The sequence below is a fragment of the Thermobia domestica genome, chromosome 3 (genome assembly GCF_964235325.1).
Source record: "Thermobia domestica chromosome 3, izTheDome1.hap1.1, whole genome shotgun sequence".
In the NCBI taxonomy this organism is placed as follows: Eukaryota; Metazoa; Arthropoda; class Insecta; order Zygentoma; family Lepismatidae; genus Thermobia; species Thermobia domestica.
In genome coordinates this window covers 88,827,344-88,852,660 of record NC_137456.1, presented here as the reverse complement: position 1 = coordinate 88,852,660, position 25,317 = coordinate 88,827,344, and the positions used below count along the sequence as shown (strand labels likewise).

Genomic DNA, 25,317 nt, shown 5'->3' with positions numbered 1-25,317 from the left:
ACCCGGGACCGCTCGCACCGAAGGCGAGAGCGTTAGCAACTAAGCTACGCGGGGCCACTCTATGTACGATGAATGAGTAATAAAATTAGCATCTTGCTGAAACAGAAATTATGCATTTCTGGACTTTCGGCATCATTGGCTTTTTATCCCGTCACGTATGAGGGATGACACCCATCGGCAATCACACTACCCGAGGAAGTGAGGAAAGAAAGAAGTCCCTGGTGTCCCTACCGGGAATTGAGGCCGGGAACGCACCTACCAAAGGCGAGAGCGAGTTGTGTGTTGGCAACTACACACAAGGGAGGCTTCTCTTTCTCACGCATTCCTGCAGCTTCATCAAAACCTGTTGATAATAACGCTTGTTCACTTTCTGACCTAAGGGTACTCATTCAGTCAGGAGCAGCCCATTGATATCAAAGAACACAATGAACATGACCGCCAGTTTCGATTTGTTCTTGCATGCTTTTTCATGTGTGAGCATGAGGGATTTTTTCAGTGAATGAGTTACTTTTGCGTTTCAGAATCATACTGAAATATCCACTCTCGTCACCAGTGACGATTTTCCTTAAGAAGTCCGGTTCTGCTTCTAGGCGTTCCATTGTGTCACTGTACACGTGCTTTCGTAAGTTCTTCTGTTCCTGTGTGAGCTTTCAGTATTATTTTAACGCAAACATTGCACATGTTCAAATAGTCTAGCAAAATTGCGTGGACTCTTGATCAATGCCCACCATGTTTGCTTCGACTGCTGAGCTTGTGATTTTTCTGGACAATGTCAGTTACTTTTGCCACATTTTCCTCTGTTGTTTCTGTGACAAGACGACCCAGTCTTTCATCATTATCAACGTTCTAGCATCCCTCGCTGAAGCATTTGTGACACACAAACACTCGCATATGTGACATTGTATTGCCACCATACACATTCTGCAAGTCTCACATACTCACTCGGTTTCTTCTTTAATTTCACAAGGAATTTCAAGTTAATGCACTGTTCACTTTTCACATTTGCAGTTCTTCCGGCAATACTATTGAATACCTCTCTCTTCAATCGCTCCTTACAGACTAACCCGACCGAGCGGCAACTTATGTATATTATTCCCTTCTTGAAGATTCAAGGTTGCTCTGCGCGCACATGCATTGCTTCATGTATACTACTGACAGGGTTGTCAGTCCCGTCTTTGTTTAACCAGACCTCGTAATATATATAGAATCATGTAACTTCAGGGAATATGCGGATAAAAGTGACTATTATGAACAATTGGTACAAAAATGTTTCTGACCGCTCAGAAGCGTGGAAGAGATATCTTGGACAAAACAAACACTGGCAATGACACACGAATACTGAAAATCTGACCGAATACACTTCCGTCATGTGGTCACCATCTATTGGCTGTCACGAGTCCAGGTTTTTATTGGCAGAAATATACAGCACAGCGTGCGGTTACCGCGAATACTATTCAGGCTGCACAGCGTGCATCCATACTAGAAATTGCGTGCACCCATACTAGGGATTAGACCATCAACCACCAATTAACCATTGGTGGAGGTGTTAAGGCTGCAAACCGTCTCGGAACGTATCCCACGCATGCTTAATGGAACTGAGGTGACCGCCCACGCTGGCCACTTGAGAAGCATGTCCTCACGTTGCAGGTAATCCTCCATCAACTGTGCCCTATCTGGTCATGTATTATCATTCATAAAACGAAATTCAGGATCGTATGCACCACGGAAAAGTCGGACATAATTTCAAGGACGATTTTTCTGTAGATCTCGGCTATTTCTGTCCGCCGCGGAAAAACATAAGGTGGTGTAGGGCCCCTAACATGATATTGTCCTGCGCCATAATACCAAGTGCCCCATACCTGTTCTTTTCAATTTCATTTTGGTGGTGGTAACGTGCCTCCAAACATGTCCTTCTGATGCCTTCCAAACAGACGGTGGGAACATTCTCTAAATTGAATCGCAACTCATCACTGAGGAGTCAACTACTCCACTCACTATAGGATACACAACACTGTAGGAGTGCCTGGGACCGCTGTTGTGTGAAGGGAATGCACTGGCAGGTCGGGGTGCATACAATTTGCATTCGTGTAACTGCCGATATAGTTTGACGTAATACGTGGGTCCCAGAGGCAACTGCAACGTCTCGAGCTAGTGTACCTACTGTGCTCGTTGGTCTTCGTCGGGCATTTAAGATGGTCCCATTTCTAATTTACTGATGATCCGACCGCGCATTACATCATGTACACGTATTCTCAGGCCATAGTGTGCTCCTAGGATACGTTCACTATGACGGATATCCACCGCACACTCCATTAATCACAACATGATTACGTATTCCTGCCGTTACGCGGCATTCTTTATGCTATCGTAGCAAATAAAATGTATTTTTTAATGTATGTGATTATGCTTTCACTAATTTTTTGATTAGAAATCTATCCCATAAATAAATATAAATGGTTGATCTAATAACTTGTTCGAATATAGTACAGGGACACAATACAATTTAACACGAAAAAAAATTACCTTCAGTATAAACTATTTTCTGTACTCACCATTTGCTGTTGGTAATTCAGTGATTTCATTGTCGCTGAGATTAAGCCTTCTTAGATTTTGTAGAGAATACAAAGCATCAGGTACTTTTGGAAGATTATTCTGAGCAAGATCCAGATCCGAAAGATTCGTAAGTGTTTCGAGGCTCGTAGGAAAGTTACTCAGAGTTCGTTGTGTATCCCTCATATGAAGGGTCTCCAGATTCATCAACGAAGGAAGTTGCCTACAGCATATAAAATAATTATTCAAGACATTTCGTTTGCCATCAAACTATCCTAGATTTTTTTCACAATATTTCCTTTTCAAAATTTTCATACATTACTCATTTGCTTAAATATTTGCAATCATTTAAATCACATTTTTTCTTTAAAAAATGCAAGGAAAAAAAGACCAAAATATGCCACAAATTTGATATTCTCTTTTATCAAAGTATTCTCCATTAAAGCTGATATACTTTTTCATTTGCTCAAACAATTTCTAAATGCATGATTTCTTTTTACTTCCTAAAATTAAGGATCAATTTCCAGTAACTTTATTTTCTACTCTTGAGACAGCTTTCGTGTAATGGATTTTGGAGTTTCCTGAAGACCTGTAAATCCAGTGCTTGCAGAAAAAGTTTGAGCAAACAGCAAAAAGTGTATCAGCGAAATTGAGGAATACTTTGACAAAATAAAATATGCATTCTATGGTCTATAGTGTTTCATTATTGTCTGGTTAAAACTTTGGGTGTTACTTACGTAAAAAATAGAGCTGATCATCTCTCTCCACAAACACCTTTACCGATTCTTATCAAATGTATGAAGAAAATAGTTACAGACTGTACGGTTGCGGATTTTAGTAATTCCAAAGTAAGAGTATAAAACTTTAAATATTTCTAAATGAGAAATGCGTTCATAACAGGTGTATTCTGAAAACATCTGTTTAAGTGCGAAACAAGAACGCTAACTTCCTACGTTTTGCTTGAAAGGAACGAAGAAAAAGTGAAATGTATTCAACGTCTTATGCTTATGCTTTCAGAATAAAGAAGACGAATGATTAATGAAAACGAGCGATTATGAGATAATTGGTAGTGGGAAAAAAACTGGAAAACTTTGAGAAAACTCACATAGCGTCAGATTGAACCAAGGACTCCTCCCATGAGAAGTGAGCGCTCATTCACTGAGCCATCGTGTCCCCCGTAAGAAAAATGGAATTAAACGTGTATGTCAAAGAACAATACAAATAGTTCTTTTCTATTCTTAAAGTTCAAATTGAACACAGTTTTAAACACATACACATAATGGAAACTTACCTAAGTTGGAAATGTCCTAAAGGATTATGGTTTAATATAAGCGTCTGTAAATTAGCCAGTCTTCGCGTCTGCGGGGGAAGAGTTTCCAGTCGATTATTGCTGAGATCCAGGTACAGAAGGTCAGTCAGGTGCATAAATAATGCGTTTGGAATAGTTTCGATTCTGAAAAGAAAAAGAAAAAAATACTCGAATACGACTTTCTATCCTTTTCTAAAGATCTAACTTATAAATACTATAAAAGTGAGTATATCTTTATACCTGATGAATACTACTTGATGTGTAGAGGTGACTAATCCAGTAATGTACCCTTAATTACTTGGTTCTAGATGTGGTATTCCTAATCCCAATTCCAATCAATTTCTCCATCTAGATCCTGATTTTCAGTTTTTCAGGTATCATTTTTGATTATAAAAAAAGCTGTCCATATCACTATTGTCCTCAGGGTTGGCAAAAGCATTTTTTCCTTTGATTTTTTTTTGTTTAAACCAGTTTTAACCAGCTTAAACCAGTCTACATTTGGCCAATCTCGACTTACCTAAAAATGTAGAAGAATCCATGGCGCCAGCCCGTAAGTGCTCGATGTGTTTCTCTTGGTTCCTAACAATAGCCAGACAGCGTAATTTCCACTGTAATAGGCTTCTCTGAAGAACTGGAAGGGGAGTCTTGTCCCATTCCCTTTGTACAGCTTTCCAAAGTCCTTCCACAGTTGTCACACGCCGTTTTCCCAAAGCCCGCTTCAACAATCCAAATCCACACTAGTCCATAGGACTTGCATCTGGAGATTTAACAGGTACCTCATTGAAAGGTATCACCTGTATACCAGTTGCCTCCTCCATCTCCCTGTAGAATGCGAGGGACGATCGTGAGGTATGTGATGAGGCCGTGTCCATGTGAATGCGCACCTCATTGGCATCATTTCCGTACACTGTTGGAATCTCATGCTTGTAGATCGGCTGCATGATCTGCTCCTAAAAATACTGCGAATTTATTTTGCAGTTCTTAGCCACCCTACGAATCTTCAGTTTACCTCGGTAACAGTAGCCAGTAACGACCATGAACCCTTTTGGGAAGGATTCTTTACAGACATGGACCCACCATCTGAAGTTCTTGGCGCCTTTGTCTCGGTACATGATGACTCTCGGTTTGCCGCAGTCGGAAAGGTAAATCCATGTTTCATCGTGCGTTACGACGTACATCCAGTTTTGTTTTGCCAGATGCCGTTCGTACAGCTTCCTGCGTTACACTTTCGTTCCTTTTGGAGGGCATCCGTGAGAAGATGGCCGCAAGCTTTCATGACTTTTTCCAGCTTGAGTTGATGATGTAACGTCCGGCTCACAGTCCCCAAAGACACGTCAAGACGATTAGCCATACACCTTTGTGTTGGAGGATTTTCTTGCATTGCCATTTTGTGGAGTTTCCTCTGCATGGTGGAGGTGGCCTTGGTGCATTTCCGCTTCCTAGGCAACTTCGTTTCTGATCCAAAGGGTGGAGCTTCGTTGCTTTTTAATAACATTTTTTATTCCACTTAAACTTATGTTGCAACCATTCTTGCACTGTTTTCTAATGACAGAAACACTAAAGTGGACGTCATAAAGAGCCGCAACATAGCCTTCCCAAAACCGGTTTAGTTTGGGTGGCATTTTGGTCACAGAGCGGAAACCCACACACTTGGAAACAAATTTAACACTACACTCACAACAATGGTCCTGTTTTGTGCGTTATTGTCGTCCGCGCAGAAAAATAACTCCGTTTCCAGGAAGCCACTGCACAACACTGCAGGACGCCACGAGCCAGGTCAGGTGAGTCCATTCTGCCCGGGAGGGGGAAGGAACGAAATAGGCTGAACAACCTCTGTACTCTTGGAAATTTTCTCGACAATAACTTCAGACAAAAAGCTGCGGTCTTGTATTGGAACATAATATTTAACTTGGCGAGTTTTCGTAAGTGAAGAAGGTTGTTCGTACATATATATATATATATATATATATATATATATATATATATATATATATATATATATATATATATATATATATATATATATATATAAAGGGTTGGATTTTTAGTAATGGCAAATAAGCTATACATATACTCGGGAACAAAGCAATTCACACCAGCGATAGGTTAGATGCTGACCTTCGCTCAGAGCACATGAACTCGCCTGCTCTCCCCTCCATGCGCGTGCAGCGCCAGTAATTAGAAGGCAGTTCTGAGTGAGTGCTCGCGGAATACAGTCATGTTTACGAAACAAGAGCAGAGGAGCTGGTTGAAAATTAAATGCGCTAGACGTAGGAATGCAAAATAGTGCTACGAAGTATTGCAAGGTGTTTGCGGTGCAAGTATATTACCATACCGTACAGTATCAAGGTGGGTCAAAGCCTTTAACGACGGGCGACAAAATGTCACAGACATGCCTCGCTCCGGCCATCCTCCTGTAAGCGAAGATGATGTGCAGAACGTGAACGCGTTAGTACTAGCGCATTAGACTGTGCTGAAAATTCTGAAGAAGAACCTGGGATTGCGTAAAATCGCCTCAAGGTGAGTTTCACATGATCTGACTGAACAACACAAGTGGGTGCGAGATGATGTTGCTCGAACACATTTGGAGCGGTATCAACGTGAAGGTGAGGCCTTCTTATGGCGGATCATTGCTATTGATGAGACATGAGCCAGAGCGAATGAACCATAGCTGAAACGGCAATCAATCGAGTGGCGTCATTCTGGGTCACCGAGAAAAACAACAGTTCGGAATATCCCAACCAATGTGAAAGCTATGCTCATCATTGCATACAACTGGGATAGTGTAATCATAAACCATACCGTCTCCCAAACTGAAATGAAATGAAATCTTTGAGTTTTATGTCCCACTGTTATGCCGGTTAGGCTAAAAAAAAGACGGTGATTATGAGAAATGAATGAAATGGCGGAATGAAGAAAGTGGGAGGAAACGGGAAAATCCCGAGAAAACCCACGAGCACGGTGTTTGTCCACCACAAAGTCCACACGTCGCGAGCTGGGATCGAACCAGGGACCCCAAGCACCGGAGGTGAACGCCCTACCACTGAGCCACCTCACCCTTCCCCCACCGTCTCCCAAGAACACACCGTTAGTGTAGAGTACTACTGCAATTTTTTGCAAAACAACCGGCCAGATTCTGTAAGACGAACCCACCCATCATTCTGCATGACAATGCAAGGGTACATTCAGCAGATGCGGTCACTGATGTGTTGCATCGTTGGGGCTGCGAAGTGCTGTATCACCCCCCGTATTCTCCAGATTTAAGTACCTGTGACTACGACCTCTTTCCGAAGATGAAAGAACCACTTTGTGGGACACGCTTCCGTACAGTTGATGATCTTTTCCGGGCAACCGATCGCACCAGCCACACTATCCAGAGATTAGGTATTGCCAACGGCATTTAGGGCTTCCACATCGCTGGAAACGTGCGATTCACAATGCTGGTGATTACATCGAGGGCCTGTAAAACTTCGAACCTTGTAAGTATTCTACTTCTCCAGATATACCATTGTTGCCATTACTAAAAATCCAACCCTTTATATATAGTAAATAATTTTGTGTTTTTATTAATTTAGTTTGTCCAGAAACTTCAGTTGAACTAAAACAACTTTATTATATTGAAACCTACTATATTGAAACACGATTATATTAACAAAAATCTCTACGCTCTTTTTAAGAAACATGTACGAAGAACTGAATACTGGTTTGCATCTATGGATCCGTAGAAGACCACAGCGTTTCGGTTGAACTCATTGCCCAGAAAGTTAAACAAGTGAAATTAGCGAGTATGAGGGAGCACTAAGTGATGGGCAAAATACAAATATTGTTCACGTGATTCATAAAATGTGAACTTCAACACATTTGATGTACCAAAAATTAAAAAGAAATGTTATAAATACTAACTGATTATGACTTAGATTGAGAACCAGCAGTGATCTTGCTCTGTCTAAACCATCCGGCACATCCTTCAAAAAATTGTGGCTGAGATCCAATGTGGTAAGCTCTTCGAGAAGGAACAAATCGGCGGGAATACCGGAACTCTTCACCTTATTATGTCGAATGTTCAATGTTCGTAGGCATCCTAACTCCGTTATCTCTCCATATAGCTTCTCCAACTGATTACGAACCATCGACAAATGTTCCTGTGGCAACAAATATAACTAGTTTAGTTTCACATATAAAAAGAATCCGCATTCTTATATTCAAATAATTAGTTACTCTTTGATATAACTAATTCAATTTAAAACGATTTTACGTTAATACACACTACTGAAGTGCAAAATTAATAAAATGGATGCTTACCAAATAGCATATTGATTTATTGAGTTCAAATACGACTTAAATGAATATTACCACTTTTCTAAGTCGACGATACCTATTCGTGCTAAATATGTTTCTCACATTCTAAATTCGTAGTCAATATCTTGGTTTCAATTACAGATTTAGGACATTAAATTGCTGAATGTGTAAAGCAAATTGTTCACATGAAATCAAACTGAGTATGTTGTTTTCTTCTTCCTTCAATTGCACTAACAAACAGTGGAGCCACAGTGAGTTTGTGGTAGAACGTTCACCTTTAGTGCATGGGTCACTAGTTCGATCACATTCCACCCAAGTAGATTGTGTGGCGGACAAACACTATGTACCTGAGTTCCATCATTTTCTCCCACTTCCTTCATTTCATCATTTCGTCCATTATAATTATCTTCCTCAGCCTCGGAGCATAATCGTACGTTAAATAAATAAATAAAAAAATAAATAAAAAAAAAATCAGTTTAACGGTCTTAAGGTTATGCCCTTTAGGTTAAGGGAGAAGGATGATTACGAAAAATGGAAGGTGTTTTTTTTTTTTTTTTTTTCTGGCATCCGGCATTTTTGTGATCAGTGATGCGTATATATTCAAAAAAATATTGGATGTCAAATTGTTACATGATTTGCCCTTAGAAGTCAATTTTTGAGCCCCGATGCCTAGACTATTTTGAATATTTGATGGAGATCGGTCGGGTAGTTCAAGCGTGCGAAGTCACAAACATAGTTACTCTCATTTATCTATCTATCTATCTATCTATCTATCTATCTATCTATCTATATATATATATATATATAGATAGATAGATAGATAGATAGATAGATAATTGAAGGAAGAAAACAGCATACTCAACTTGATCTGAGGTGAATAATCTGTTTACACAAACACTTGCTTTTGATACGTCTTGATTCAAAAATACCAAACCTTTACCGCAAACTGTCATCTCCTGATGGAATATCATAATTCTGCAGCGTGAGTGCTAGTGTACAGATGAAGAACGTATTTTCTCATAGAATTGCAGGTTGTAAAATTATCCTTACAGATTCCTGAAAATACCTTAGCTTCTAGTAAATACAGGCAAAAACGAAATATCTATTTCTTTGTACTTTTCTAATTTTTGAGTGTAATAATCACGGTACGTGACGTTTGGGCGCCGCCGTTTGGGCACTGGACGTTTGGGCGCGAGTTAAATTAAAAAGTTATTATGTTAGGCGCTGAGTACTAAGTTCGAATCAAGATATCACAAGGTGTCTACTGTAGTGGAAGTCCTTGAATTATACTGGATTTTCTTTTACATACTAGAAATACTGGAATTTCAAAATTCTAAAAACTGAATTAACAATTAAATTTTGTAAATTTAAGTTTCAACCAAAGTTAAGTGTGCTTTTTATTTGATAAATTTTCAAGCCAAAGGTAGGTAGACCAGACTAGATATGATTGACTGCATTACATACATAGTAAGCCTATTCCATTAAAAAACTTAAAGCAGGCCTTCTACTGTAGTTATGCAATAAGTGTGTATGTCAAACACATTTCTAGTGGCTAAATGACCAATATATGTACACTTAACTATTATTTTTCACTTTGCAATAGTTTTTTTTTTCCTTTCGCCACTTTCTTTAATGCAGATTAAATGCTTACAATGGGACGAAAAAAAAAGTGTGTTACGTTTTGATTTTTATATTGGAATGTTAATAATAATAATAAAAAAAGTGATACCAGAAATACGGCATACTGAAGTTCCTAAACTCAATATCTTAGACACCCTGTATGCGAAATATCTTTTCCTCAACTCGATTAGGATTTAGGATTTTTAGATTTCTGGGCTCTCGGTATCTAAGGCCATTTAGCCCATCACGTTTGAGGAAGAACACTATCCGAGGAAAGGGAAGGAAGGAAGCGGCCTGGACCTATAAATTAGGTACCACCTCGGCATTTGCCTGGTGTGAATGAGGAAAACCCAGGAAAACCTCATTCAGGATGGCATATTACACTTTTCGACCGAGTGCCCCCACCGGGAATCGAACCCGGGACTGCTCGCACCGAAGGCGAGAGTGTTAGCGACTACGCTACGCGGGGCCACTTCCCTCAACTCGAGTGCGCGGAAATCTTTTATTGGTAGTTCTTTATTGGACTTAAGGAAGAGAAGAGTTTGGCAAACGTAATACGAAAGAAAACAAATTTTAATATTCGTAAATATGTAATTATAAACTTTTTAAAAAATACAAAAATTAAATCAATATGTTTTAATTAACATTAAGAAAATTACTAACAGTTCGTCTGATTTCTTCATTTCCTAGCTTCCTTATATAATACAAAAATTAGAACAACATGTTGAAGCACAAGAATCGTGAACAAGCGAAAAATCATACCATGACGAGGTTAGGCAACAAATGTCACAAACGCATTAAACTATTTAATTTAAATGAATAAATAAGATAGAGATAGAAAATATACAGATAAATGAGGTGAGATAAAGATAGAAGTGTAGGAAATGTATATATCTTGATTCGCACTTAGTTTTCAGTGCCTAGCTTACTTCATATGTCGTAAATTGTGATTTTTACTATGTACCTCGCGCCCAAATGGCAGCGCCGAAACGTCCTGTCCCGAATAATCACACCATATTTACAAATATGTAGTTTAACTGTGTCTGAAAGAAATGGAAGACCTTCTCAAATTTGTCACTGATTTCTGACTGAGATGGGAGAACACCAGTTAAATCGTGATAAGGAACGAAATGTGCACTCATCTTTTACACCCCCCTTCCCAATATATATACTGCAAAATCAAATAAAGGCTCCCCCTATAATTAATGATGTGTGTAATGTAGAGAGCACTCCCAGAAATCTTATCTATTAAAACGGTTATTTTTATTTTTTAGGCCTTTGCAGAAGTTTATTATATCCTGTCACTAGTCTTGATGTAACTTTCCGCATTCTTAAAACCAGTAATATGGATTTTGGTGGTTTTAAGGGGCAGTCAATTATTTGAAGCCATTTAGGGGGGAGCCAATTATTTGGATTACCATTTACATACAAGCAAAAAATTCTTCAAGCTTAAAATACGTTACTTTGCAGATAAATTTGAAATATCTACTGATACTAAAACAATAAACATATGAATATCTCAATATGCAAGATATATTAAGCCTCGTTAGTCCTCATTAAAGGTTACCAGCGCACGTAACAGAAATATTAGGAAGTTTATTCTTCATTAAGGAATACAAATAGATGAGTACTATAGTTATATTCGAGGGAACATATACTTAATTCAGACAAGATATTTGTGCCTAAAATAATAAGACAGGAATAAAATTTCTACCACAGAGCTAACTCACTATTTGAAATTCACACTTGGCAATACTCACCAATTTTACAAGTTTTCCCATTTCTTCTGGAATCTGTGTAAGGCCAGTCTTATCCAATCTCAGCCATTGGACTCCAGTCATCATCCGCATGGCATCTGGAAACTTTCCATTCTGTAAAAATAAAATAAAACTAGTTATTAATTTTATTCTCATTAAACTCAGTATAATGGCGAAAGTGAACAACACGAAGGCCATTATTTGCAAAATGTACGGGTAAATCTTCTGCTTTACGAAGAAAACAATATATCTGAAACTTATATTACAGGCAACATACCTCTAACTAAAATAATGGGCAAAGTTTAGTGGGTGGTATCCCACTAAAATAAAGCCAGAAACCTATAAAAACAGAAACCAACTCATTTCAGGTAGCGCAATGAAAAAGTTTGTAAAACAGCAATGACGTAACTCTTCCTACTTTCATTTCCTTCGATTTCCTTAAAAAAAAAAAAAAAAAAAAATACCACTATTTCAATGTTTGAATAAACAATTTCAACTCATGCACGTTACAAATAAAACAACAAAAACAATAAAAAAAAATGTATAACAAAATTAGCTTTAACAACGACCGCCGACAAACAGTACAAGAAAAACCATGTGCTAATTGTATCCTGTGGCCGAGTAACTACACAACAACCAAACAGATAATATAAACACATCGGATAACATTATGTCACAACCGATCACAATACTTTGAAACAATCATCGCAGAAGAGTGCAAACATACCAACTCCTGTTAACCAACACACAACACAGTATCTCGAGGCATCTGTTAACTTGGGATAAAGACATTCTGAGTGGAGTGAAGGAAACAATACAATCAATGAATAAATACCATTTAACTTTTATATTGAATTTCTTTTGAAGCGAACAAGTTAATGAAAAACGAACTACTAAAAAGCTACTTTCTCGAAGTGTGTATGACAAAGTAAAAGAAGATTTGCATAGAGTAAGTACTTTAGACATTGAAGGAACCAAGCATCTCGAACACAAACTAAATAACATTATATCATAAGAGATATATAATTATGTATGTCACTTTCAAAATGACAATACACCAACCTTACCGAACTACTTTCCTAACAATCAGCTTCGGAATATCAACTTACGCCAACAGACCCAAAATAATTACCCAATATGAACCTCATTATCATGTAATCCCCCATAACAATAGTGCATACCGAATTTATTCCATTAAGATCCGCCAGCTAATTAAAACAAGTAATTGATCAAAACTTACAAATCGCCTGGCAAAGGCATTGCCAGTTTTGGCTGATAGATAAGTTAAGGTTACGTTACGTTTCGTTTACAGTATTGTCCTATTTTATGGGGGCACACTTACATTAACGAAATAATCTTTCCTTGGCACGAAATGCACTCTTACTGCCTTAGAAAATGCTTCTTTTTGTAGGTGCTGCAAACTGACTTTAGGAGGGCTAAGTATAAAACACAAGCCAACCTGAAAATACCAACAAACTGCCATCTAACCGAGTCAGAGTATGAGTTCAACAGGGAAATCCCAGGAGTAAGCGAGGATGTGCGTCCGTAGGGAGCAAGGCGCATCAGTGACAGTAAGTATACGCATCCACACGGATAGTAAAGAAGCACTTCATACGGCATAAAAACACATGGCTTGTGTTTGCTACAGCTTTGCGACACTTCTATGACAACTTTGTATGCTTCCTTTACATAACACTTTGATACCTCCCAACATGGAGTTACCATGTTAGGGAATTTTCGTACACCCTGTATAATATCGTATAATTGTCAGATAAGATGTAGAAGTTGTAGTGGCGCAATATTGAGATTTATTTCTTTTACATAATATTAGAGGTAGGATTAGGTTAGGAAGGGTTTAGAATAGGTTAGGATTTATTTTGCATTTGTTCATTTCTGTCTTGACTTCTTATATTTCTTAAATATTTCTCTTCATTTTCATCAGTAGAACGCTTTTCCTATCTCAAATCATCCCAAAAGCTCTCCCAGAAATTTTCTTCATATTTTAATTTAAAATATCATTCATAAAAATTCTTTAATTTTCAGCCATCTTGATAGAAATTCCTCAAAATTACTCAATTTTTAGGTCATCATCTTCAATCTTGTCTAGTTTGATGTCAGTAGCACAGATTTACGAAATTATCAATACTAATAAATAAACACCAATTTCTCCCCTTTTCTTATTCCATCGCGCTCTACGATAACCACATTCAGTAATTCTTCCCAGTAAATTTTGCAAATTTTCAGTTATCGCGGCGGGGCTTAATGGATTTAACCCCTGCATACAGTATGCATACTAGGAACATCTCACATGCATTTCTCCAACGTATTTAAGTGTTAGTAATAGAACTAGCGTTTGCCCTTGCACTCTCAACCTGTGTTACTAACTTCTGCTCGTCATTATCCTCTTACAGCTCCCGCGGTTCTCCTGATTGTTACGAACAATATTTATTCTCTTACGCAATGGTGTCTAGTACGAATGTCGAAACCATACATTATGGTATAAGTTTCAGATAAACTTTACATAACACACCCCAGCTGATATCATTATACAGGCACGAAAAGTAGGACTGGTTTAGAGGTGTTTTCCGACAAATGGTACTGTACCAATATAGATAAGGCATACTCGGTGAAATAAGCAAAATACACCTATCACCCTGTGCTAGGTGGTCACTACAAGCTTGTATCTAATCTGCGTGAGGGTAGAGCGAAGACAAGCCGCGTGGCAGCGAGTCATTGGGGAGCAGACGAGTAGCTAAGCTGGGTATGCGAATAAACGATGCTTGTTTTCATGGTTAGAAATAGTGCCATCTTTCATTTCTGTGTAAAAATACCAGCTGCAGCGGGTTTTGAGTTATTGTGGCGAAGTTCCTAAGGCATCAGTGAACCATCTGTCTACCTCCCACCTACACAAAATATATGACGACTTACATTCTATGGATAATGCCAGTATAGTTAAGTAAACGTGCTAGGTCGCTAAGAGGATACGCTTTTCTAACACAGTGATATTATTTTTGTAAACAAATTTGCATGTAATATATATGGATACTTCCAGATTGTTCAACTGTACGAGTAATAGCACTGCTTCATAACATATTACTGCACTTAAAACCGAAGCTAACTTTTGCAATTTGGTGCTGGTCAAGTTTTCGCACACCACAATTTGGAAAATTTACATGTAAAAGTCAATACTCTGGAGAAAAGACATATTTATAAGGATCAAACTTCTACAGGCGACAGAATTAACTACGAAATAATACAGCTGTATTTTAGGTTTACAAGTGTAAAATTACAATTGCTATACGACAGATAAAATAAATGAATGCATATCATCGATGACTATATTCGATACTATCTCCCATCGGCGGTGTATTTCTGCTCAGTGTAGAGAAGCTATTTTACGTTTACAAATGCAGCATTACTAGTATGAAACCATGACAAGTTTTATTGAAACTCGTATCACTGCCAAAATCCACGTTTTCACTACCCTCGCTTACGCGGATACCCTCCGTTGCTGACGCGCCCACTTCCGTCTGCCGCATACCCATAATATTATGTGGATTGAGTATAGATTCCCCCTCCCCCCATTGATTTTTAACGAATCATTGTGATTCTAACAATTCATATTAGTTCATAATGAATCGGAATTGTATGCTATAAACATTTATGATGTAAATCTTGTAGTAAAGAATTTTTAGTACAAGTAGTAGTAGTAGTAGTGGCCGTTAGTAGCAATAGTAGTAGTGAACGGGTTAGAAGCCCCGCAGGGGTCGGTTGGGTTCTGTTCTCGATATAAGTACTACTAGTAGTAGTGACTCTTCCAGTTCCAGTGACAAAGAACTGGGGGGAGCGAGCTATACTCAAGCCTATTACTTAGCCCCATAGTTTCACCTTGCACTAACTTGATTAGATATCATTCATGCTTTATAATATTCATCTAGCACATGTGGGTTTGTATATCTTGCACTAGTTTTTATGCCATACACCCGGACGTCGTCTTTATCCGCGTATCGTAAAATAATTATAATTGTTAAAAAATTACTCTTGGTGGCGCCTGAATTCTACCTATGCTAAATGGGGTAATGTCACGTTGCTTAAGAGAAGAATAAGAAGGAAATTATTGAAAGAATTACAATGTTTCAACAATTATTTCGAGTAGCGTGCCAAAACTTAACTTGCAAATGTAATATTTATAAGATGCTGCGCAAATTATGAAGGTAACAGCACATTAGGTTTAATAATTAAATTGGAACTTTTCACTTTCTACACTCCCTTTCTCCCTCATTAGAAGTGTTGCCAACTGCTTTGCACTGAAGCATAACAATTAAACCATTAGATTCTTTTCCACCTTACACTCAAAAACAGAAATGCTCAAAGCTTCAAACGTGCAAAAATTACTACAGGGATTTATTTACTGAACATTCTAAACTAGCGAAGAACCCATTACGATGAACAATAACACAAAAATATATCACAAATTACTCTATGAGGTATGTTACTTCAACTAGCTTCAAAATTTTGTAGTTGTATTATAACTACTATATTGAACATATGAAATTACAATACATACACTAAAATCATTGCAAGTAAAATCTATTCCTCTGACAAACGGAAGAACACCTGTATTTGCCATTTTCACTTTTAGTGCGCTCTCTATAAACAAAATCCTCAATTAACTACAGAATGCAAGAAACAAAAGAAGTTGTTGATGCGAATGATGATGTCCTTCCGTATTTCCTTCGCATTCGATGTTCAATGCTAAACAAATGCCAAAAGAGAATAAACATAATTCTTTAAAAGTTATTTATTTTAATGAGTGTCGTGTAGAAGCTTTTTGCAATAATATTTTTAAACCCTCCTTATAACTCTTCTTGTAGCATACTTCTTTCTTCCTTCAAAACCACCATCGGTTATAAGGTTAGCAGCCTCGGAACAAAATATGTAGGGTACAACTTGTAATTGTCTTATACTTATGGGCGGCGACTATTCTGAAGTGACCCATTAATGTTATAATTTAATTTGGGAATGTAAAGTTTTAGTATGTACTTACTGGTTCACAGAAAAAAATGGTGCCATATAATATTTGCCGTTGCGTGAGTACAGGTTGGTTGTCTTCCCGTGGAGTTAAGAAAGCTACAGGAATTGCGTTTTGATTGCCAGGGAAAATTGTCCAAAAATTAACCTTATGAGGCGTTTACACTTAGTCGATTTGCGTTTGATTCAGTTGAATTGACGTCACTTTCAACTTAATCGACCGTGTAAACGGGACTTCAACTTAATCGCTTGTTGATCGAAAGCGACTAATCGACTAGCAACTGAATTGAAAGACGTTCTATTTTCTGTGGTCGATTCTATTTTCTTCTTCTATAACACCGCAAATTGTACCAATTACTTTCTGCTTGGACATCTTTAAAATTGCCAGTCGATTTCGAATCGACCAGAGGAGAGCGAGTCGACAAACAGCATTCAATTTCGGTTGAAACAATTGAACACATCCATCGATCTCATTCGGTCTAGTTGCTTCGATTTAGTCGCAAATGCAGCGAGTCGATTTAGCCGTGCGACTAAATCGACCAAGTGTAAACGCCCCATTAGGAGTACAATTCCTAATATATCTTTTCTTCTCTCTAATAGTAAGGGATATTGATTTAAAAAAAGAGTAATAAGAAACAACTTGTACCTTTTCCATTGTTTTGTAGTGTAATATACGGGTGAAGTGGTGTGTTTAGGGATGTACGAGTGTATATACACAATTAAATTTAGTGAATTCGATATAATTCTAAGTTTCGGATTATTTTGTATAACTGGAATGTGGAGTGGCTCTAAGTATTGTTGAGTTTAGACATACTCCACGAAAGTCGAAACTGCACCTAATGGCAACGAACATGTTTCGGGAAGCTACAAAAGTAATTCTTTAAATGTCGTAGCATATGCTTGTAGTATTTACTGTCTTATTAAGAGTAATAACATACATTTAATAGCATGTGTGGCAGTGTTCGAAGTGGAAAAAAAAAACAGGCTGTGTTTTATTATGATTTTGACTCAACATACCTGTTATTTAAATATCGTCTTGATCACTGAAAAACCAGAGACGGTATGTCCTCATTACTGAAAAATCAGAGGCGGTATGGCATACCACCGCATACCGTCTCACTTCGACCACTGATGTGTGGAATTAAAAATATAAGTTGTTCATTAATCCCCAGTTTGAATATATCGTTTGCAAAACAAGCCTCATTATTCATTACTATGATTAATATTATCCTTTCTATTTCTTTGTTTTGCAAATTCGTTATTAAATAATCTAATCACACAAGTTTCCAGGTAGAATTTTAAGATGTTCATGAGCAAGGAATCAAATTTCTTCTTACACCATCGTTGTTTAAGAGTACAAAGGGCTAGTACTTACTTGCGTTGCTCATGTCAATTTACTTAATAAAATATGAAATACGATATATGGTGTTTTAACGAAAAAATAGTATCCTATTAGTTATACAACTTTTTGTCAATGTGTTAGAAACAACCATTGGTAACTAACATTGATATACAAATATTCATCTCTTGCCCCCCCCCACTTTTAACGTCCAATGCCGCCACTGCTTATACTGCTTGTAGACGATCCAAGAGAGCTTGAACAAGACTCTTGTTCAAAACCATTCAAGACTACTTGATGAGAAAGACGTCAGCACTGACGTAATTTTTGTCTTAAATTCAATAGTTTCGTTCAAGAAATTTCGTTTCGGTTCTAAACAATCCAATTCAAGAGAATTCAATAGCCAATCAACGCTCGAGTTGAGTGAAAGAAAATACAAAACAAGTATGATGGCGTCGTGAGACAGAGCTGCAGTTGTTGAATAAATCTTTTCATTTCTCTCTTCCATAATTATCTGATGTTCCAAGTGTGCAACGTATACATATAAAAGGACTTATGTAGTAAAACTAAATAACATCATACGCAAAAAAGGTGTCTAAGTCTAAAATTGAAATCTTTGAGTTTTACGTCCCACTGTTATGCCGGTTAGGCTAAAGGAGACGGTGATTATGAGAAATGATTGGAATGGTGGAATGAAGAAAGTGGGAGGAAACGGGAGAACCCCGAGAAAACCCACGGACACGGTGTTTGTCCACCACAAAGTTCACTTGGCGGGAGCAGGGTTTGAACCCGGGACCCCATGCACCAGAGGTGAACGTGTCTAAGTCTAATTGTCATTGTGTCTAAACTTGAATTCCTATCTTCTACTATGTTTCTTCTTCTCTTCAATTAATGCCTGGTATCGGAACTTTTTGGGCAATTCAGTCGAAAAGTAGTATAGAGTGGAAAAATTTCGTCAGTTCGTTATCGAAAAATTTTGAATGACGTCAGTTCATTAATTGAATGTTACTATAGCATTTTTTCAGATGTCGACTAATAAAATCAATGTGCAACGATGTATTTTTAAAGCTTAGCATCAACATACAAACTTCATTGAATATGAATTTATGTCATCAGTAACAAATGTAATGAAAAAATATCTTGAAGGTTATGTTTAGCAGAAGGGGTCTAAAAACACAAAATTTACAGGAGAAATGGATAATGAAAGTTCTTAGACCTAACATAACATAACCAAATCTAACCTAAACTAACCTTAACTAACCTACCGACCATATGTGAGAAATACAGAAACCATTTAGCAAGACTAATATTGAGAAGATGTGTTCAGAATACAATTGAGAATTTTATGGTGAGATTCATGTTACACAAATCATCTTATAGTAGCATAAGAGCCATCCAGTATGTAAAGATGGCAAAACAATGTTCCAAGTGTCTACGCATTTAAGTTTTTAGTTTATTTGTACATGTGAAAGATAACATAATTGTACAGACTATTTTTGCAATGTATACAGAATGTATTCAATGTGTTTCATCGTCTTTATAATGTTATGATGCCCGATATGACACAATTAAAACCTTCCATCGCTGTTCCACTCAAAGAAGGTGTTTGTATTGAGGTGTTTTATATTGAGGCGACTCAGAAAACAAAATTTGACGATGACACGTTCATTCATAAGCCAAATTTACTGGTGATTACGCAAGTATCTTACAATTACATTGAAGATAAAGGTATACTTACCGAAACAAAATTTAGGGGCAGCGAGGATACATTTTTCAATAAGGCTCAATCAATTCCCTTCTTGCATGCTTACAACGAAAACCTCACATTAAAATTAGTACATGTCTGGCATGTAATTACAATGATTATGATGGCCATTTTACACTTAAAATCTTGGCGGAAGAACACGAAGTAAAAGTGCCATCATGTTTAATGGGACGAAGATTTTAAGAATGAAATTCAACAATTTATTGATTCGTTAAAATTCATGCCGATGGCACTGAGTACATTTTCCGAGGCACTTCATTTAGACTACTGGCGACCAAAGTATATTTTCCCTACTCTTTTAAAACACTACTTCAAATCAAACGTACATAAAAAAAATTACCAGACATCCATTACTATGGTGCTGATAAATGTTATTGGATGAAAGAGAAAAGTGCATGAATTAGTACAAAGAAAAATAGTAAGACACGTTTATATACCGGACCGTTTATATTCCCGGTCTAATATACCAGACAGATGACTCTACACTACGCATATCCTTGCTTGAATTGTGGTACGAGGCTTCCTTTTTTTAGTTTCTTGGGGGTACTGTTCCTCGGCTTGGATTATATATATATATATCAGTGGCGCCTAATGTTATTGTTGCAGCGTTGCGTAACTACCAAAGTATTTCAAGAAAAAAATATTATTAGCAATAGTAGTAAAGAACAGAAAAAATACTTTTTAATACTCCCATATATACTTTAAATAACATATTTTTTTTACTTTTCTAACTGTCCGTTTCGTTAATCCGTTTTAAAAAGCGAAAAATAATCCGTCACAGAGTCTCTAATTTATATTGTGTTGCAGCGAGCATGCAACGACCAGATTCCTTCAGCGCGGGAATTGGAGCAAATGTTAAGTCTCCTTTCCCCTATCTCAGAAGTTAAAGGGTCTGGTCGTTGCAGTGCTTCTGCAACACAGCACGGTTTCGAGTGAACGAGAAGGTTTTCGCGCTAAATAAGATTTCTAAATTTTATTTCACTAGCAGTTAACAAATGGAATTTCTTTTTATGCATTCATATTTTTATATTATGGTACTAATACTGAAGCAAATCAATATAATGACAATTAAAAACAGTGATAGCAGAATTACAAAATAAAAAAAGAAAATATATAGTAGAGCAGAAATCAAATGAAAGCAGATCCGCATTTACAAGTTAATTCTTAGCTTATATAGATAATGAAAATTTCTTTTACACTAATTTGTGAACCAAATATTAATAAGTCAATATGCAGACCCCCCCCCTCTGTGGATAGTATTTTAGTATATACATATTTCTTTTATAAAATAAGTATATTTTATACTCTTGATAGAAAGAACTGTATGGTGGGGAACGCCACATTGAATTTGGGACTAGTTAGCAATGCTCAGAGCCGTAGCCACGAGGGGGTCCACCGGGTCCGAACCTCCCCAAAATTTTGAAACTCGACTAGCATTTCTCGACTAGCGACTCGACTAGTGTAGACTTTCTTAACGAACTATACTTGTTTAACAGAGAAATAATTGGTGTAAGCTAAATATTTTATTTTACGCCTCATCATGTACTCTTTCTTTTCTTATAGAAATAATCGTTCTATCATTTTTTTCTAAAAATATAGGTGACAGTAATTAAGAATTACTTATCTTTTCGGGTACAGTAAAAGACAGATTCGTTATTACGTAGACGTATTGGACCTTCCTCAAATACTTTGAACCCCTCCCAGATAACATGTTGTTCCTATATCTGGCGGGTTTCAAGGTTGCTTTCCAGAACGTTGATAAACATTGTTTCGCCTCATGTGGAAGTATATTGTGTTCATCGTGCATTGCGTAACAACCAAGACGGATGATTTGGAATGTAGTTCTTTTCTTCTTTTACGCACAATTGTGTGTGTGTGTGTGTGTTTGTTTGTTGATATATGAATAGGGTTGCCAACTCTGTAAAATAAAAAGAACCGACACTTCTTCAAAATTCTCTGTGATATAGGTCTCAACGTGAAGTATCTCTGTTCGGACCTATCCATGGAAAGGAAATGTACTATCGTGAACGAAAGTGCATTAACACATATATTCTGTATGTCCTTAGAACATTCACTAATAACAGAATACTAATAATAGATACATTGTGCTATAAATGAGAAACTGAAATTGATCAATCGGCATTGATCAATTTATTGTATTTACCAGTAAGTACCATTCCTTTAAAATTATCGAAACAGATGAACAAAAGTATAATAATCTTTAAGTGACAATTTTGGATTTGGAAAATGAAATTCACTCTTTAAATATATAGGGCCTTATACAGAGTCGTTTTGAAGCGCGATTAGAGCCATACTAAAGAGTTCGACTAACATAAGTCTCCTGCAGTAGTCTGTAGTTTAGTATGACGCTAATCGTACGTCGAAACGACTCTGCATAAGGCGGATAGTCTCTACTTCAACTATAGGAAATTGCTTTAAGAAGTCCTTTTCCACTCTTAATAAATGTATAAAATTCCTTGAAAGTAAATTCAAATTTTCCCTGATACAGTCCCTGTCATCTCTATAAAATTTTCTAAACAGGTGAACAAAATACATCGTTGATACATGGTGAAAGGTAACAGTTTTGCGTTTACAGAATGACAGCTACTTTTCAATATCTATACTTCGAACTAGATACAAATTTAAAAACAAAAGACGGTTATAAAGGGGCTGGTGAGAAGTTTGTACCCGTCACCGGCTTTAATCAAAATAACATCAATTTTTCCGGCCAGGCCAATGAAAAGCCGGCCAGTTTACAGCCCTATGTATGAATATGTGACATTCGCAATTCATATACTAGTATCTCTTTTGTATCAGCTGTTTTGGTTATTAGTTATTAGATTTAATTTTATTGTGTGTGCTTTAATTCTGTACATAACCTACAAATTCTGAATAAATTGCATATTATGATTTCTGTAAATAACTTACAAAAAAAATTGCCCAGCTTTCAATTGAGGAAAACTTACAGTTAAGGCTTAGACAAAAAAGTTTACAGGACACCTTATGGCAGTAATGTTGTATGCACTAGGTACATTTCCATAATTTATTTGAAATTTTCCTTGATAAATTGTGAATAAAGCGTGTTCAATGTACATTTTTTTATAACATTAATCTCTGCTACGAACTCTCTTCAGTCTACACTGAAGAGGAATTCGGATCACTGTCAGGGACTGAGTTTGCTAGAATGAATTGTTCACAAAAATCTAGAAAAAATATTTAGTGAATCTACAAAGCTTCTGCACTTAATATTAACTGTACCTATGGCGTCAGTAAAAGAAGAAAAGTTCTTTTTCACATCAAAAAGAATTGACACTTTCAAGAAATTGAATGACCCAAGAAAGGTTATCACCATTGGTTATGCTTTCCATCGAAAAAGACCTGACAATAATAATAATAATAATAATAATAATAATAATAATAATAATAATAATAATAATAATAATAATAATTTTATTGTCCTTGAACCAATTACGGCAATAGACAACGTCAAAATATACATAGAAATTACAATATGTTAACTTTCACATTTAATTTGCGTAAAGTATTCATCTAATGAATAAAACGGTCTTTCTAATAGCCAATTGTAATTTATGTTTAAACACATTCATGGGACTTGAAGATAATTCACTTGGTAACTCATTATACAATTTTATGCCTAGTACATCATAGTTGTTCTTCGACTTATTGAGTCTCTTATATGGTACATCTATGAGTTTATTGTACCTTGTATTGTACGAATGCAAGTTGTATCTACACTGTAATTCACGTAGTCTGTTTTTCACATACAAAATAGCTGTATATATATATATATATATATATATATATATATATATATATATATATATATAAATTTATCACAGTTAATATTCTCAAATTTCTAAATAAAGGTTTACAATGCACTGTTTGACGTGAGTTTGTCATAATTCTAATTACTTTTTTCTGTATTAACAGGATATCATTGACACGTGAAGCATTTCCCCAAAAGAGTATACCGTATGAGACAATACTTTGAAAGAATGCAAAATATGCAGTTCTTACGTAACCATCTGATACATAATGTTTCAGTCTTTTCAGAAGGTAGACAACTCTGGATAACTTACTAGCTATATACTGAATATGTGGTTCCCATGATAACCTACTATCTACATAAATACCCAGAAATTTTACACTATTTGTGATGTTAATATTTGGAACTTCTCTCAAGCGGAATAACATGTGTTGTGTTTTACTTCTATTGAGATGAAAACAATTAGCTTCAAACCACTTACTTGCTTCAGTTAAAACGCTATTTGCCAAGTGTACAATGTTATCTACATCGTGGTTTATGTTTACAAAAGTGGTCATCAGCATACAATATCGATTGAGCATGTACACAAGTTGGTAGATCATTGATCATTATGGTAAACAACAGTGGACCAAGCACCGACCCTTGAGGAACGCCACACTTTAGACTTTTCATTTGAGACTGTATACCGTTTGTAAAGACAACTTGCTTTCGGTCTTCCAAATATGTTTTAATTAAGGTCAGCCCAGTGCCATTTATACCATATCTACTTAATTTATTCAAGAGTAGACTGTGGTCTACGCAGTCAAAAGCTTTGCTCAGGTCACAAAATGTAGCATGAGCAAAGAACCTATTTTCAAAAGCTTGTGTAACCTCTCTCACCAGCACGTCAATGGCGTTAATTGTTGATAGGCCTGCCCTAAAACCAAATTGAGATTTACTCATTAAGTTATACTCATTAAAAAAATTACTTAGCTGAGAATACATAGCTGCCTCTATTATTTTTGAGAAAATAGGGACTAGAGAAATTGGTCGGTAACTACTTGGATCACTCTTATCACCTTTCTTATAGATTGGAACTACTTACTTACTTTGAGCACACTTGGAAATACTAGAGTTCAACCAGCATGTATTAGGCAGATTTGTTCCAATCAAAGAAAGAAGAATGAACTTACTAATTAAATAAGGTGATTAATCGGATTAAATGTTCTCCATTTTTTATTTTTTAAAAACAGATTTTTATTTAATTTAACATGTCGCATAGCATTTGCATCTAAATTTATGCTGATTAGTCAATGAGTCCACTTTATATCTTCTGTCTCCAATCGTTCGTACTGCAACACCCAAAACCACAAACCACCGCCCGCCACTGATATATATATATATATATATATATATATATATATATATATATATATATATATATATATATATATATATATATATATATATATATATATATATATATATATATATATACAAAAGCTAAATATGTTGAAAATTATTCATTTTGAGGGATGCTCCAAAACCAAGAGTATTCTACCTCTTGCTACATGAAGATGTATGATTAATACTAGCTACTAGCTGTTATACTATATCTTTCAAAAAAAATGTTGTGGGGGGCAAGCTTGGTATTCGGAGAGGCACATATTATTCTCACACGGACTATTATATTTATTATTATATTATAGACGTTAGACGTATTATTTTAGACTCCTCTGGGGGGCAGTCTCAGAGATTTAGGAGGACAGTGCCCTCCCAAAAACATGTCTGGAAAAATATTGTGTATATAGCGAGGAAATGATAATTCTTTTGATTTTTTTTTAAAAAAAACTTAATATATTCATTGTACCCCCATTTCGT

General features: G+C 36.4%; 1 protein-coding gene across 1 annotated transcript in view; it reads right to left on the bottom strand.

The window, feature by feature from the left end:
* Window positions 1–16,376, bottom strand: part of fliI (FLII actin remodeling protein) — an 83,560-nt gene extending 67,184 nt beyond the window's left edge. Inside the window, exons 1-5 of the mRNA XM_081751265.1 lie at window positions 16,103–16,376; window positions 11,539–11,649; window positions 7,763–8,001; window positions 3,842–4,003; window positions 2,553–2,773 (exon numbers count right to left, since the gene is read on the bottom strand). Coding sequence (XP_081607391.1) covers window positions 2,553–2,773; window positions 3,842–4,003; window positions 7,763–8,001; window positions 11,539–11,649; window positions 16,103–16,165 — 796 coding nt within the window. The 5' untranslated portion in view covers window positions 16,166–16,376. The remainder of the gene's footprint in view (window positions 1–2,552; window positions 2,774–3,841; window positions 4,004–7,762; window positions 8,002–11,538; window positions 11,650–16,102) is intronic.
* Window positions 16,377–25,317: the final 8,941 nt, after the last annotated feature.